Source organism: Diadema antillarum, unplaced genomic scaffold (assembly GCF_040938485.1).
Source record: "Diadema antillarum isolate AM-2024a unplaced genomic scaffold, OU_Dant_1.0 seq00000097_RagTag, whole genome shotgun sequence".
In the NCBI taxonomy this organism is placed as follows: domain Eukaryota; kingdom Metazoa; phylum Echinodermata; class Echinoidea; order Diadematoida; family Diadematidae; genus Diadema; species Diadema antillarum.
The window spans coordinates 1,525,606-1,543,562 of record NW_027271186.1 but is presented as its reverse complement, the minus strand read 5'-3'; the positions used below and the strand labels follow the sequence as shown (position 1 = coordinate 1,543,562).

General features: G+C 39.3%; 1 protein-coding gene across 2 annotated transcripts in view; it reads left to right on the top strand.

Annotated features, from left to right (window-relative positions):
* LOC139726728 (DENN domain-containing protein 1B-like) overlaps positions 1 to 16,004 on the top strand; it is an 89,791-nt gene extending 73,787 nt beyond the window's left edge. For both annotated transcript variants that reach the window (XM_071637723.1, XM_071637722.1), the window contains 2 exons: positions 10,521 to 11,361; positions 15,265 to 16,004. In XM_071637723.1, the coding sequence (XP_071493824.1) occupies positions 10,521 to 11,361; positions 15,265 to 15,284 (861 nt within the window). In that variant the 3' untranslated portion in view covers positions 15,285 to 16,004. The remainder of the gene's footprint in view (positions 1 to 10,520; positions 11,362 to 15,264) is intronic.
* The last annotated feature ends 1,953 nt before the right edge of the window (positions 16,005 to 17,957 follow it).

Sequence of the window (17,957 nt, the reverse complement as noted above, 5' to 3'; positions counted from 1 at the left end):
GGAATAAAGAGGGTGCTAAATTTTCCATTAAAAAGTATGATTCTTATTGTGTTTTCTTGTACAACCAACAAAACATGTGATGACATCACTTTACTTAATTTTCACGTGTGATAGTGTCAGATATCAGTGTAAATAATTTACTCCTTTTTTGTAATTCTGTTTAAAACTTCCTTGTGTTAGTCGGGATTGAAATGAAAATTCTTCCACAACTCAATTCATCAAAGTCAGTTGGAACATCGGGTTAAGATTCCCTTTTATCAGATAGGCGACATGTCATCAGATGACTAGTTAAATCCAGAGAATTTGGGGTGATTTTTTTTTTAAGGTTACTGATTGCACTTTAAATGATTCATTTCATGATTGTTAGCTTCTTCAACAGGTATATTACCCACAACTCTCTTGAACATATCTCATATTCATGTTATCACACAGATGCCATATTTACACTAACTGTATTCTCCAGAAAATATTGTTGTAGGACACATTAGTACCAAAAGAATATATTGAATTTTCTGAGGATAAGTCTTATTTAAAGAGGAAATCCACCCCAAAAATAAACTACAAAAGAAAGAGAAAAAAAACAACAACCTACAAAACATTTCAAAAATGACAAAAATCGGATAAGAAATGTGGAAGATATTTTGAAATTTCACAGTTATTCAAAAAGCATTTATTGACCAGTCCTTATTGATATTCAAATGAGCAAACTGATAATGTTATGCCCTCACAATTTTTCATTAATATGTTATATGTGAAATTCAGGAAAATTTCATATGTTATATATGAAATTCATGAAATTTTTTTTTAGCTAATATAGGTAAAAGCATATTCCCATGCCAAAATATATCAGAGGTAACATTTGTTCTTTTTTTATTTTAGGTAGTTTTGAGACAAGTTTTATATTAATACAGTTGAAATATGAGATTTTTGTCATTTCTGTATGTGAAATGATTAAGAAATTGTGAGAGCATGACATCGTCAACTTGCTGACTTGAATATTCATAAGGACTGGTCAAGAAGTGTTTTCCGAAAAATTTTGACATCAGAATGTCATAACTCCCTTATTTCTTATCCGATTTTGATCATGTTTTCACTGTTCTGGAAGGATTTTTATTTTTTGTGTATCATATGAAATTGTCCTCATCTTTCCTCATCTTCTTGTTGATATATTGATAAATCTATCTGTATATTTATCTGTTCGTTCATCTATCAATGTCTGTGCGTTGATAAGATGCATAGTGACAATTTAGTGTGCTCGGACTCTTTTTTATGTGTGCGTTTGTGTGTGGCACTTTGGTACTCCTGATTTTGGTTTGTGCTGACTTCATTCTTTTGAGTTTGTATGCAGTATTTGCAGTATTTACAGTATTTGAACTGACTTTGTATACATGTAAATTTGTGATGACATTTATACAGCTCAAGATGCTTGATGATGTATTTCATGTAGTTTGATATCTTTTTTTTTTCTGCATGGCATCATGGTATGCTTCCCCTTGGGAGATGTATGTGCAGACATTATGGGGGGAAGAAGCAGTTTTATGGTTTTTGATATGTAGCGATATCAACCTGCCCAACCTGGCAGGTGGTGGTGCATGGATCAATGTTACCAGTGCAGGTGCATGGTTGCCCCTCATCCCCCTCTCCCACAGCTTTCTCCCCCCCCCCCCCCCACACAAACACACCCCACCATTAACATTTGGAATGCAGAACTGCGATTTCCCTGCCACGCTTTGTGCCCTGCAGTGTGAATGATCTCATGTGATTTTCATTTCATGCCACCCCTCGTGTAATATGAATCCACCTTTTACAGCTCCGTTTTATTTGCAATTTTGTAATCAGCCAAGTCTCAATCTCATCATCTCAATGATTATTGATAATAAGGCATCATTATATAATGTTTGCACAAATCCAAGATATTTCCTGTGCGCAAAAGTCATATTTCAAATGACACAAGTATTCTTAGCTGGCACGTCAGCATGCATTTCAATACTAGATATTTAGGTGATACGCTATCAGCGTATCACCTATTGTGATTGTCAAAATCTCTCTTTATTTCTTTTTATTCTTCTTTCTTTCTGGACAATTTTGTGTCATCAATATCTCAAGAATGACATTACGGAATAACATGACATTTTCAGGGAACATGTCTCATGACAATATCTAGCCACAATAAGGTTTTCATGACAGTAACATATCTATGACGTCGTCTAGGCGCCATTTTGTGATTTTTGGACCATGTTACATGATCGATCATAACTTCATAACTAAAGGTCATTTCTGTATCATTTTTTGTGGACATAAAGTTCAGGTCACGTTCTATCTTACTTCTTTTGATGCTAATTACCTAGGACATCATTAAGTGCGCGTAAGCGCGCGTCAAAATTTTAAAAGGCTCAAAACAACTTTCCAATGGGAAATCTCGAAGTTTCAGACAATTTTATGCGTTTCAAACAATTTTGCGCGTGCGCGTCCGTCCGCGCATTTTCGCGCGCACAGCGCGTCAGCAACATGAAAATACACTTTTTTTGACAGATTTGGATTCCTGATACTTTGAGCAACAATATCCATTGATTTCTAATCGATTCCTACAAATAACAAAGCAATGCACTTGCGTCAAAGTTCAAATTTCGCCTGCGCGTCTATGTGCAAATATAGTGAAAAAACATGTCTTTGTTTATTTCGCCATAGCTCTTTAAAACGTCAGGTGACCCTATGTTTTTATTGCATATTACAAAAGCATATAAATTGGACATGACGTTTCAAGTATCATTATTTCCATAATTACATTATGACGTCATCATATCGTCATCTGAAATCAAAAAAGTGGAATTAATTTTTTTGAGGTACTGTTTCTGACATTCATTTGCTCGTATCTCTGTTGTTTAAGCTCAATATTATCCCAAATTCAGATATGTTGTACTTTGAACATTTGCCTTTCAAGTCCATGTCATGGTTTTGAAATTTGATGACGTCATCATGCTTTAAATTGTGTTTAAAGGTAAAGACGCAAAATCGGACAAGTTTACGTGTTATGTCTATGGGAGGTGATTTTTTTAGAAACCATGCATTGACTTGACAACGTTTAAGCACCTTTATCTCAGCTGATTTTGCTTCATTTCCTCTGAAACTTATTTATGTTGTAGCTGTGACAATAAGCTGCAGTAATCATGCATTTTATTCTTTGAAATCTCCTCATGAGGTTGACAATTTTGCAATTTAAAACTGAAAATGAGAATGGAATGCGGACCAAACGATTCCTGATTCATCTTTCACGTACATAAGCTTACGTTCCTCTAATTTTCTCGTCGAGACGTATGGTCGAGTGGTTAGAGGCGTCGTCTTAGAAACGTGAGGTTGCACACGTACGGGTTCGATCCTCACAAGAGCACGAAAGAAAATAATATATTTTTTTTTACTTTTTTTCTTCAATAGAGTACTACACCTTCGTCCATGTAGAAATCACGTTTGCATGTAAACACACCTATACGCACACACTCACACAGTATACCTTTGTTTTGCGTTGGAGACTGCATTACTTCGACTGCTGCAAAATTATAGTTTTGCAGGTTGGGCTTTTCAAACTGATATAGTATACTGTCACAACATGAAATTTGTTCATATTAATTCAGTAACACAATGTAGTCGTGGTTACTTTGTGCTGATTTATACATGTAACAAGCTATACATTGTAAAAAAGGTATTCAGTCTTCTGTATTGATGATTATTTGTCAATTAGTGGTTTTTGTGGAGTTTCAGATAGTGATAAAAAGTATGGATGATAAGTGCAGCGATAATTCCTATAGTTAGTTCAAAGCTGTGTTACAGATGTTTGATACATACATTTAGCATTGTGTGTGTGTATATACGTGTGTATACAGGTTGGCCATATGACACATGCTAGACAATTACTCTTAATTGATTAGCAAACGTGATCAGCTATGGAACTGAATATGGTACTAATGTATGATGTTAATGATTCTGATTAAACTGTGACGAGTTTAAAGGGATAGCGTAACTGTGTGTAAAAATAAGGCAATTATAAGGATATTTTAGGGCAATTTGATAACCATGCCTATAATAATTTCATACAGGTACTAATGCCTGCCTCATATTCAAATGATAGATCGTCATGTCAATAGCAAACTGGCAACGTACGATGAATGTGTTATATATTGAACAACTGTCTTTCAAGTCCATAACGTTCCCCATATTTTCCCGTCGAGACGTGTCGCCGAGTGGTTAAAGGCGACATCTCAGAGACGTGAGGTTGCGGGTTCGAACCCCACAAGATCACGAAACAAAATAATTAGCTACTTTACTGTTTTTTTTTCTTCAATTTTGTATTACATATTCGTCCATGTAGAAATCACGTTCGTATATAAACGCACCTATACACACACACACAGACACACACACACGCCATATCCCTCTTTTTTGTGTGTTGGAGACCACATTGCTTCGACTGCAGCAACATTTTGCAGGTTGACTTTGTCAAACCGATCATAGCATGTAATGACGACGACTGAGGTGTTGTACTTTGAACAATTTTCTTTCAAGACCATGTCATTGTTTTGTAATTTGATGACGTCATTACACTGAAAATTGTGATTAAAGGCAAGGTATCAAAACCAGCCGATTATAGGTTTTATGTCTGCGGGACGTATTTTTCCCAAGTTGCCAGAAATGGCATAGCGACCTCAGTCGTTACAAGGCCGCTTTTCCGTCTAGCAATGCAATAGATGTTCACACGGCCACGTTAGTTGAGTGGGCATTGACTTTCCCCCCGTTATATCTATACATTGTTGTTGTTTTTTTGTCTTACCATTTCCGTGGATGACCCGTGGTCGAGTGGTTACAGATACGGTTTCGCATGCACGCTCAATATAACTTCAAGGTGCCTATATCACATTCTTTTCTTTGTCGATCACAGATGACTGTCATCTCATGACCACAAGCGTATCACCTAACTCGTCCTCAATGTGACGAGTTTTCATGTCTCGTTCTAAATTCTAGTGGCATTCTTTTGTCACTTTGAATAATTCTCAGTCCACTGCAGTGGACTCCCATCATAATGAAGTCCTGGGGAATGGCAGTTTTCTTTCATCATATCAAAGTTTCGTTATAACTGAACAAGTAAACAATAAGAATAAATACACCGGATAATGTTGCAGCCTGAATTTACACTCCATTCTGACAGGAATTTCGTTATAACTGTGTTCATTATAATGGGAATGGACTGTATAAGAATGAATCAAGTGAAAAAAAAAACAGAGATGCTAACACCCCCCCCCCCCCCCCCCCCCCCAGTCCATGGATGCTAGTTTGTACTGTAGGTACATAGTTATAGGACTACTGTAACTGTGAATCTCAGGCTTGCCTCAAAAAGTTGTTTTCATTTTAGTGGGGGGGGGGGGGGGGGGTTCTAAGTTAATAATGGTTAGCAATATAGATAGATTAGCAGTAGAGACTCCAGTCCCAAGCTTCTATTAAACAGGAGACACTTCCACCTGAACCATTTAGCAAACTAGAGACTCTGATCATTTGCGCAATATTATGCGCACATCACTAGTATGAAGCGCAATATCAGCTGCAGCCTAGTCTAGTTTCCAGACCCTTTTCCAACTGTAGTCCCTTCCACAAAATGCACCCTCCGTGGCAATGAAGTCACCACTCATAATGAAGGGGAATGCTAATGTGTGCAGGACTATCTGCTCAGCATGCTACTTCTTTCATCAATAGAGGGCGTCGATATTCTGGGAAGCAAAATAGTGTAGGCATTGAAGCAATATAGTATGTACAGGCAGATGGTCTGGAAGCCAGACTACTTGCAGCTAGGGTCCAGGGCGCGATTAATTGCCTTGGAAGCTTCATTTAGCTCCCCAGTGCTGTCTTAGTCTTATATTTTAACATACAGTGTACATTGCAAGACTTTAGTTTAGTGGGAGGGAGCAAAATTATGAGTAGGAGACTTTTTAAGATGTCTTAAACAAGAGACACACAGCTAGAGCAGGAGAAATTTCAACTCAAAGAAGAGAGTAGGAGATCTTGCAAAAATGGCCTCAAAGCCAAAGGTCTCCTACTAAAAGTGGAATATCACATAGTAAGAAGAAACTGTAGCAGCCTGATTTATACCCATTACTGTATGACCATGAACCAGGCTTGCTGAAGATTACCCCCCCCCCCCCAAAAAAAAAAAAAAAAAAAACTTCATTTTTTTTGGAGGGGATGTAAGAAGGTCCCAATTAGACCCATTTCAGTTTTCTCTGATTTCTCTGAGTTTTCTCTAATGTAAAACTAATTCCCTTTCGTTTTTGCAGGAGGTGTATTTTACACTCTCGAAAGAATGTAATGAATGCTCATGTATAATCAGTCATGTCAGTCTTCAATCAGCACATTGTCATGCTAATGGTAATGAGAAAACTTTTATTTTCTGTCTGGCAGGTATGGGATGAAATTCCTTCTGCCTGCTCCTCCCAGTAGCAGGGGCGGATCCAGGAATTCTGTAAAGAGGGGGCACCTTTACAAAATTAAAGGGGGTGCACGCACCCCTCCCCCATTTTTTCTTTTTATTTCTTTTGTTTTAACAAAAAATGAGGGGGCGTGTCTGGTGCGCTCCCCCCCCCTCCCCCCCCTCCCCCCCCCCTCCCCCCCCCCCCCCCCCCCCCCAATCTGCCACTGCAGTAGAATTGTTGAAGGTTGTGTCAGGGTGTCAGCAGTTCATGCTTAGACTTAAAATAGGAAAATGTGAATTCACACACAAATGAAAATTTGTCTTATAGCTGAATAGAAAATGAAAATAGAATTAGGTCTTTTCTGACATTTTTTCACTATCCAAACACATCCCAAAACTGACAGTTGTGTGGTTTACAGGTGTTATTTCTGTATGATTTTTATCATTCATTGCTATTATTTTATGATGAGAATGAAAATTGCTTTCTTTTCTTTCTTATATAAATCCTATTTCAATCAAGTATCATTTTTATAGCAAAATGATAAGCCTTTCATTTACTAACTATATAACTGGTTCTTATGAATGACATCATATTTTAGAAGATTTTGTGTTTATATTTTTGCCTCAATTTGGCCAAGTTTTGTATTTTGTGTGTGTGTGTGTTATTGTGTGCACATTTAATGAATTTGATGAGTCCAATCTAATGTCTCTCCAATTAAGGATAAGCAGTAAAATCTAGACTTACCAGTTTATTGAGGTCAGTATAAAGTTTATGCCACAACATTACACCGGAACTAATGCTATTATTTGATAAATTCTACGTCCATTGGAAAGGTTCATGTGAGAGGGCTGTTGTGAATGTGTTTAGATTTGTGTGCACAATGCATTGCACCTCCCAGGCACTCTTTCAGTTGTGTGGAAAATCAGCCCCTGAGGCTTGCCTGACTGGATGTTTAATAAGCAATCACATTTAAGGCTTTTAAACAGTCCCTGTGGTAGCCATGTGGTATAGTGCCTGAAAAGCTGTCAAACCACAAAGGATTCAAACTTCCCTTAAATGGAAATACCCCCTGTTCAGACACCACAAAACATCTGTACTCGGAAACTTCATATAGAAACATAAGATCTTCATCATATAGCCTATGGACCTGTCAAACTTAACATCTTGACCAATTAGCAAAAGTATTGTATAGCTGTGCAGTTTTCATCTGCGCATGTTGTTATGGTTGCTGCTAGCCGCTGTTTGGCCCCTGTCCATAGAGTGCGTGGAATTTGACTTTCGACGAGCGAGTCGAGTGCCGGTAATGGTAACCTTTTGTGTGTGCTCACATTAAGCCCTGACCAGTCATACCATTCATACGGTCACCATGCTTTCAGACGCACACGAAAAGGTGATTCGTTATGGAGTTATTGAGTTCAAGTTCGAAACAATGCTCTGACCTTTGTTTCATTATTCAATATTTCGGTGTATGACATTTTGTAACCTGGTCAGCATTCAGACACATGAATTCATCATATAACGTTAATGCTTTGGCATTGCTTTTCACCATTTTAGTACAATTTTGTGTGTGTGTGTGTGTGTGTGTGTGTGTGTGTGTGTCTCAATGATGTGATAGAGAGCCATGGTACAGCATGAAAGAAGTCACCCAGGCCTTTGGGATATTTGTAATGAAATTAGGATTTTTTTTTTTTAATTCCCCACTGAAAGAAATTCAGGCTGCTCTTCTAGGGGCTCGGCAAAGTTTGCCGAGGGGGATTATTTGAGGCCAAATCAATCTCCTCCACGCCTGCCGTGTGGAAGGAGAAACTTAATGCACCATCGGAAGAAAGTAGAGATGCTCTCTCTCTCTCTCTTTCTCTGGTATCGTCATGGCAATTTCCCAACTCCTCTGGCTTGGGTAATCTCTGGTGGGTGTTTCAACACCTCGTGAAGTTTAGTCTGAGCTCTCGTTTGTGACTGGCAAGCAAATATTGATAAATCAGGGCAATAGATCTGACCGTCAAGTCCATTATGTGAGGATTTTTTTTTTTTTCATTTTTTTGGATCACAGACACTCTCAGGTATCAAAGTGGTGTGATGCTTAAGGCTTGCTTGTTGTGCTTATTTGTCTGAAGAAATTTTGCACAGGCATACCTTCAAAATTTGCTCAGAATTAGTGTACCTTCCCCCCACCCCGTCCCCCGTGAACATTCGTAGAAGTAATGGTTTTCTTATTATAGTAACGGTGTGTGTTTTTAACCTATCATAGGGGATCAATCTAACTTATTTCAATATGTAAGCTTTCTCCGATAATGTGTTTGTATGCAGTTTCTTCTCTTTTTTCATATTCTCTTTCTTGGAGTGTGGTGAGCAGGTGTGTCTTTAGGAGATCTGATGCAAAGCAATTGATGAATTTAGAGATTTGCATTTAGACAACATGTGCTTGACAACTAATAATCTTAAAAAGGAAGGGCCTTTGAGGACCGGTGTGATGTAAGGAGATACCTCTTTTATTGTGTCTGAGTGCTTATCCTTGGAAAAAAGCCCTCTTTTTCTTGAAGTTATCTCATCTTGTTTGTAGTTATTATAGAATGAATCACGAATGCAATAAAGCTTGTCCCAGATATTGCTTGCCACTGAACCAGATTGCATTATGAGATGGCTGTGGAAGTGCCCGACATAATGATGGCCAATTAAGTAATATATTCACCTGCCTGCCTTGTTTTACCAACAATGATTAACGGTATATGTTGTTATTGTTGTAACTGCTGCTGCTGCTGCTTTTCTTTTCTCCCCTGTCAAAGATGACATTTTCAGTTTTGGTTCATGAAGTTTTCTGGTTTGTTCAGTACCATGGTTTTAGTGTTTGCATTCATCTGAGGGGGTTAACGTGACTCTCAATTGTCTTGAATCTTGTTGCGTTTGAATGTAAAACTGCAATAATATGCTGGAATGAATGGAACAGTGTTCAGTGGAATGCAGCATGCTCATATATATACAAATGATATAATGATATGAATTATACTTTCTTTTCAGCCAGTGACAGCTACATTTTGTTGCTGACACTATCTCGCCTACTAGCAAGCAGCCTGGAATTGGTCATTGACATGACATCTATTACAACTGATGATTTGATAGTTATGTGCAATATTGTTAAATGGATAGACTTGATAGTTGCAGATAACATGATATTATGTTTTAACAAATTGTGTTTTAAAACCAGAAACCAGCATTGAATTCATTTGTATTGATAGTTAAACAAGGAATTTAGCTTCAAGTTGTAGATTAATAAGATTTGAGAAGATATTTGCTGATTTTTTTTTCTTTTCCTATTGCTGATTAGTTGCCAGTGATATGAAATTGTATAGTAGTAGGAGATTTGAATATACATATAAGTGTATATTTGAATATACAGGAAATATGCATGTAAATTTACATATAATTTTATTTGAATATACAATATAAATATTATGGGGGGCTAGCCAACTTGTATCAGTACCTAAGAAAAGCAGCACCCTATTGACTTTTGTATACAGCTCTCCTACTCTCCCTTCTCCCTCCCATGATATATCCCCCACCCCAGCACCCCTGGGATGAGAATGCCAGCACACTTGCTCTATGTGGGGTATCCAGGCAATAAACCCTGGTGCTGTTACCATTTTGAGTCCTACCAACATAGCAACATCCAACCCCTCTTCTTCCCACATCATCCCCCCCCCCCCCACCCCGAAGAAAAATTGATGAAAAATATTCCATGTAAATGTCAACTACCCCCGCTAGGGTGATTTGTTCCCACAATAGAAAGTTGCAACAGCAAATCCCTAAACAATTACCGGCTCTAATGGTTGAAAGGGTTAGTGGTCCGAGAGCCAACTCCTCAGGGCAACTCTGTGAATTGTTCGTCTGATGGGTACTTACGTAAATGGAACAGGAGCATGCTTGCCTGGGAGCTATGTCTGTGCATTTTGTTTCTCTCTGATGTATGACTTAGTGTGCATGCAGTGAGCTTGTCTTTACTCCACTCTATGATCTAGTTGTCGTGTTTGATATGATGCTTGATAACAAGATATCATCCTGTCTGCCTTCCAGGGGTCCAGTGGTGGTCCGTCGACTCCTCAGCCCCTACCCCGAAAAAAGAAGGAGAAGAGGCGGCAAGACGGAAACGGTGACAACATCAGCCTTGGTAGCAACAATAGCAGCTCTAGTAGTCTCAATACGCAGGCCGTAAACAGCTCTGAGGGCCAGGGGGCCTCCCGACTACCCCCACCTCCCAAGGCTCGGCCTAAGTGTGCCCCGCCTCCACCTCCACCACCCACGTACCTCCACCATCAGTCCTCAAACAATTCCAACGATGTCAATCTCATAGATATCTCACCGGACAGTGCCGCAAACGACGGGGAGGTAGGACAGTTTGAGGACAACTTTACCACGTTTGACGCTGGCAGTAGTGCCACGGCAGACGGCAAACCGAACTTGGCAGCGCCGAAGAAACAGACGGGGCAGAAACTGCTGGAAGAATTTGGACTGCACTTTGACTCATTGACGATATCAAGACCCCCGTCACTACCCAGCGCCCCTCCAGGGCAGGCGGCTAGAGCTTCGCGAGCATTCACATCGGCCAGGCAGGAGCCAGCGATAAGCTCCGACAGCGCTGCATTCCAGGACCTTATGGCACCACCCCTTGTGACAGTTACCACGACAGCAAGCCCATGGGCCCCGCCCGGGCCAGCGGTGGCTTCTTCCAACCCTTTCTCGCCTCAACCAGCAGTGCCTCAGCCCCCTGTCCTCTCATTCCAGGCCCCGTTGTCACCGGCAAAGGTCCCTGCTACAGGTCAGCAGCCATCAAATGACCCGTTCGCTGACCTGGTGACCATCCAAAGAACCACCTTAAGCCCAGTAAGAAAAGATGCAGCTGGAGCATCATGTCAAGGTGAGTTTGGCAATTGTGACTTAGATGTTTATGTCTACCAATGTTTCTTTCTGATTTTGCTCTGATAAACACTGTAACTAATGGACTATCAGGGCGTATTAAAGTTCTCTGCATCCTTGGCTCTTATGAAGTAGAAACATCCTATGAGCACATACACAATAGATTTTAATATTCATACAATTTACCTTTTCCTTGAGAGGTGATTTGATTTAGACGTTCTTAATTGTGACATATTGTTATTGCTGCTTTTTCAGAACATTTTAACCACTTGTCTGACACCATCTGTTTGGTGCAGTTGTTGATGAAGAATCTCAATTAAACAGCAAATGTCTCTAGAAGATATGATTGGCAGGATTAACTTCGAGGCTTGAACACAGCAGTTTTTGCAGAGACTCCAACCCTCCCGTTTTCGACGGGAGATCTCCCGCCGAAAGCCCATTTTTGCAAAATCTCCCGTTCTCCCGTTTGAGATTTGATTTCTCCCGCCCTGGCTCTGTGTCTCCCGGTGGAAAGGATTTCTTATTTATTGCTATCGTATGTTGAAAAAATAAGCCTTAGATAGCACCAGAGAACATCTAAAACCCTAGGAACTTTGCACACATCAACTTGGAGTCTCCCGTTTGTTAGGGGTTTCGGGCGGGAGAATCTCCAGATCAGAAGGTCCTTGGGGTTGGAGTCTCTGTTTTTGTTATCCAGGGTTTTTGGGTCCCAGCTGCAGTTGAAATGGAAAGAGTGTCAGCAGAAGGTAAAATGTTTAGAAAAGTCAATTGTAACCCTTGACATTATCATTTACGGCTTTAGGCTTGACAGCCAACATTGACAGTTGCACATCCTAGACATTTAAAGGGGGGGGGGGGGGGGACAACAGAGAAAGAGAAAGGAGATGAACCTGCGATCCTCTTCTAAAGGTTAATCATTGTGTGTGTTTGTGTAAGCTGTAGGCTCAGTAATCCAGGGTCATGAAACCAGAGCTTGTCTGACTGAATACTGTACTGAACACTGCCTGTCCCAGTATGTTAATCCGGCCATCAGTATTCATAGCGGACGAGGATTAGTTCACCCCGCACCCCGCTTGCAGCTCACTTGTAGCTCTTTAGTTCTCTCGTATCAACAGCGCCTCCGCTAATGCGCCAATCCCCTTTCCTCGGCAGTGGGTGTGAATAAACGTTCATGCAGCTGTCCTCCACTGTTTAGCAAGCAATGCCGAGGGTCACGAGGTAGAGGGGTTGGGGGGGGGGAGGGTTGATGGGGGAGGGGGGAGGGGGATGAATACTCTGTGGACAAAGTCAGAGCTTGTTAAATGCAATATATTGTTGTAGCTTTGTGTTTACATGTTGTTTGCTTGTTGTCAACTTGTGATTACTTTAAATGTGTGTCTCGATTTCTTGAATAATTGTAAAGACATCATTTGCAAGTAGAGCATGGGTAGATATTTGAGTGGTTTAATCCTAAACATTAGCTTTCAGTGAATACCATCATCCAAATACACCAAGCTATTGAGCCAGTGGTTTCAAGTTTACTTCACATCTTTTGAAATAAGTACAGCATAAACAGAAATACAACAGCTAAATATCATATTGTATTTTATGTTAAAAGCATAATTATGATACAATTCTAAATATTACACAAAATAGATTGAAAAAAAGTCGCAGTTGAAGGAGAAATAAACTGTGTTACAAACTTAATCGAGACTACTGGAAAAAAACTATTTTCACTCACACAGTGAACACATAGATAAAAAAAAAAAAAAATTCAGTTGCCTATGAAAAGCTTAACCATCAAATAAAATTAATAATGATATATATATATATATTTTGTAAGTCATAGAAGCATGGTTCTATAAGTTGAGGTATGATAATGGGACAGCAACGTGTAACAGCTGGCAGTCAACATATAATGCTTATTTCACATAAGTCACATGCTGTACATACATTTGTTGTATTACCCTCCGTAAGTGTGATTGCATGCTTGATCTGTGTTATCATAAACACCAAGTAACAACGCAGGAACCAGCATTGGATTTGAATGCGTTGCTGCCCATTGCTTTAGCTCAGTTGGTAGTGCTACTGCCCGGTATGCAGTAGGTGACAGGTTCAAAACCCACTCCTGTTCCTTCTTTTTTTTTTTCACTTGACATTTATGATTGCACAGATTCTGCATGTGATCTTTTAACCCGTTTCGTACAGGAACCTGGTGACCTGTGTATTAGATTTTATGGGGATTTCAGAATTCAGTATTGAACGGGTTAAAGGAGGGTTCCAGTAAAAAACACATCTCTCTTACTCAACCCTCTCTGCTATTAAACAAAGTTGAGTGTTGCTTGTGTATGTGTAATAGTTTGTATAATAGGTCCTTTATGAAACACTTGACAGTGGCAGCTTTTCTTCTTTTTTTTTAACTTGCATTAGAAAAGTGTAAACAAGAGGCAGACAGAAGCAATTAGACTTCTTTTACAGGTGTTTGCATATGGTTGTTGTGGAGGCTGCATAAATTCAAAATACTACTGACGTTTTGAAGACTGGGCAAGGGGCGAGTTTTAGTATTCTAACAGGGGGAGATGCATTTTGTTAAATGCCATATGAAGAGAATCCTTCTTAGATCAAGCTTTCGGGGGCTTGCAGCATTTTGAATGATTTCATCGGTGGTGAAATATCCACCGGGTATTACGGTAATCTGCACAAAAATTTTATTTTCATGATTTGCAACCTTTTACAAGGTCGCTGCTGTAGCTGTGATACCGACACGATGCTCACGTAGACAGCTAATTGCCGCACTGCCCTCTCTGTTGAAGCTGAGCAGTGATTAATTGTCTCGAAAGGCAGATCATCAACAAGCATCAGACTTAACGATCAAGCCATTTATTGTATCCTTCTTTAAGTGCAGGCAGTTGAAGTCAGCTTTGTCCTGTTTCAGTGACCCAGTCGACTTTAAGCACAGATAATGCTTTTGTGTGCCACAAGTTGTGCTCAGCTCGATAACAAAGTTGAATTCCTTGAAACTTTGAATAATTATTGAAGCAAAGAAATAATAATGTAGCCTGATTTCTGTTTATCTGTTATATCAGAAAAAAGCCTCATCTGTCATCTGATCAAAATCTTAGCTATTTAAAGCTTAGTTAAGATGAGAAAAGGAGAAAATAATCATTCAAAACAACTTTTGATGCAATATCATTTTACACTGCCGTGTGATGTGGTATGATTTGTTAAATGTCTTGTTTTAAACGGTCTTAGATGGTTCATGACATGAAAGTTTTTCACCCTAACCTGCTGTGAAAAATATACAGGAGAGACTTATCCTGCATTTATGATGAACATGGCTGTTTATCAGTTACATCACAAACTAGTATAGACACCACTTTGCAAAAGCCATACTTTTTTGGACATTTCTTTTTTCTATAGTTTTGTAGGGCTGGATATTTTATTTTCAATCCCCCCCCCCCCTCCCAAATGATTACAGCCTTTTGAGAGGGTGAAAGGGATAGACCAATAAGGATGCATCAAAATGAAATGAGTTCAAGTCTGCGGTACTAGTGCTTCTTTTTCTTTTCAGATTTACTTTTCTCTCTATCTATCCACATGTCCATCAATCAATGTTTCTTTCTGTCCATCTATCTTCTTACTATATGCCATATATCTAGCGAGTCAAATTGTACACAAATCAGGACTTCCCGACAAGTTCGCAAGAGTTTAAATTCGTGATCGTGGAGTATGGTTTTATTACACACCTTATTCATGTACTGTGTACTGTCTGCCCGTACATGTATGCAGCACTTCACATTCGTGTCGGGATCAGAGTCTCTATTTTTGCATGTTGTTGAACGTGACTCATGAAATGAAAAAAACAAAACAAAAAACATCACAATATATGGCATATGCAATATCTATTTATTTCATTTTGCTGCAGGCCCAACAGCGTCTCACTGAAAGCAGAAAGGCTGATGGCTTTGATAGAAACTGCGGTTTGCAGCTGCTGCGTTTGGATTCCTGTTTGCCATTTTGTGAACTTGTCAAGAACTGTCTCCCCTGAACGCTCCTTCCGCGTCAGTCGAAAGGTCTAGAGGCTTTGAATGGATGACATTACAAGAACCAGCTCCCGGAAGCTTCTTCCACGTCACTCCGCACGCGATGAGTAGATGACGCTCACCACTTTGACATATGGCTTGCGGCGACACCACTAGGCTGCATCGCGATCACCTCTGCACAAAACAACCATCCAGTCATATCTATGAGGGCAGTCCTGTCGTTCGCCCACTCGGGTCAGAATGTATCACCGGTTGCCTGTTCGCTATCTGGCAGCCATTTTATACGTGCTTCAGAGAGAATCCTTCACAGGGATTGCATCTTCTCACATCTATTCCAGGTTGTCCTTCCAGTGGAACAGATGACAGCAAATAGGAATGCTCTTTCACTGGCACATGGGACCAAGTAATGAATACCGTATCAAAATGCTTCCCATCCAAAAAGACTTCTCTACTTATTGAAGGATCAAGGGACTGAATCATGCAAGATTGGATCATTACGTGCACCGAAAATTGATATATTCTTGCAATATTCACTCAGCCAACAGAAGTTAAGTTATGCACAACAGGTTTGTCAGAAGGCATTTCAGGACCACGCAACTATAAATAGAGAACTTCTTTTAGTTCTGATGTTATCATGAAATCCTGGATTGCTGGAATGACAAATGATGTTTGGGACATATGAACCAGCATCCTAGCTCAGCTCCCGTCCTGGTCTGTCGAATTATTGGTACAGGAATTAGTGTGGCCACAAAATTCCCTGTTATTTACCGAAATGTGAGACAGCTTTTGTCACTCATGGACAGATTTGTGAAAGTCACAAAAAAAATTGAAGATGATAGAGTGAGGAATTATTATTTCTTGAAATGAAAACAGTTAATATGAAATCCATCAAGAATGTCAAAATCAGCTCATTTACTGTTTGTTTCTTGAAATCGGATTGGTGTTGCTTAGTTTTCCTAGAAAACGGATACCTCTTACCTGTATTGAGGTGTAAGGACTGTAAACCACAACTCAGAATCATGATATGTAATTGTGGTAATGATAAATGTTACAGCCAATAATGAGCTTGTCAAAAATGAATTCAGCTTGACGCTTGTAATAGATGGAAGCTATCGCACAAGGCACTTGGATATGGAACAACTAATTACCCTTCCCCCATAATGGGTTATTTTTTTGGTTGTGCCTAAGCAAAAGCCATGTCTTTTACCTATTAATCTTTTTGCTTGGAGGCTAGTATATAATGGAAAGCATTTATAATTAGATCCTACGATTTCAATGCCCCTATTCAATTTATTTCAACTTGAATAGCCATGTGGTGATACTGACATTAAAAGAATGTGTTATTGCAGCTACTGGGTGGACATCCACTGATACAAAATAGACCCATAGTGGGCTTTTATGATAATCACATTACTTAATGGTGTTGGCAACATCATGCGTGTCACCTGACATAGTATGCTCCAAATCGCCCAGGGTGTAACAAGACCCATTCCCAGGTACCCATATATCAGTCTCTGTTGCAATGCACTGAATTATCTTTCACCCTATCATTTGACCACTGGCAAGAAAAGGGTGTCAGGAGAAGATAATACACGGAAATATATTTGTGGTGAAATTCAAAAGATCACTCGGTCTCATAGTTGTTGCTCAGTGAGACTATATCATCATATGATATTATCTATGAGCCTGTGTCTTGGAAGTATATGAATTCGGACACTCTACACAATTCTTCAGAATCCTTAAATGTAAGAAGTTAAAAGAACAATAAACATTAGCAATATGATGTATGCAGATGGAGAACAGTTAGCATTGTTTTGTTTTTGTTTTTTGGTGGTTTTTTTTTTATACAAGCTATTGTATAAAGATAACAGCAAGAAGGCATGGTGTTCCAAATGAGTTAATAGCTTGCTCCTCAACAATACCATTTTGTATAATCAATGCATATTAAGAAATGCATTATGTTGCATTTTTGTTCAGAACCTGCCGTGTAACACATTCCATGAAGAGTACCTGTAAAGAATCTAAGATACCAGAGGTATGTCAAGGCTTTTTTTGTTTGTTTTTGTTTTTGTTTTTGTTTTTTTTCTTTCTGTTTTTTTAAGATTACACATTCATCATATCATTTGCCTAGCCCTTCAAATATTGACCCGATTTCATTTTGAAATGCTTGAGTATTGTCTCTATTTCTTTTTCTTTTTTTTTGGCTCACCTATTGTCTGTAAAGTAAATCTGTGCACAAAAATTTAATTTTCTGGCATTGTAGATTGTTCTATTGGTAATGTCCTTGGGAAAACTGAGAGTGTGACATTGCTCTCATATAGAAATATTGAGTCAAAAAGATCAGTCACCAAATACCTAAAATTACAGGTGCCTTGATCTAAAACTAGTCATCTGGCATTATCAATTGCATTTGATTGCGTAGTTCAACAACTTTGTGCAAACCTGAATGTTCAATATCGCTTTTATGGATAGAAAGTATCCGATAAAGATGTTTGCAGACAGAGGCAAGTGAAGGAAACGTGCACACACGGCAGCACACGGCGAACTGGCTACTGTCGCCTCACGCATGATTGCA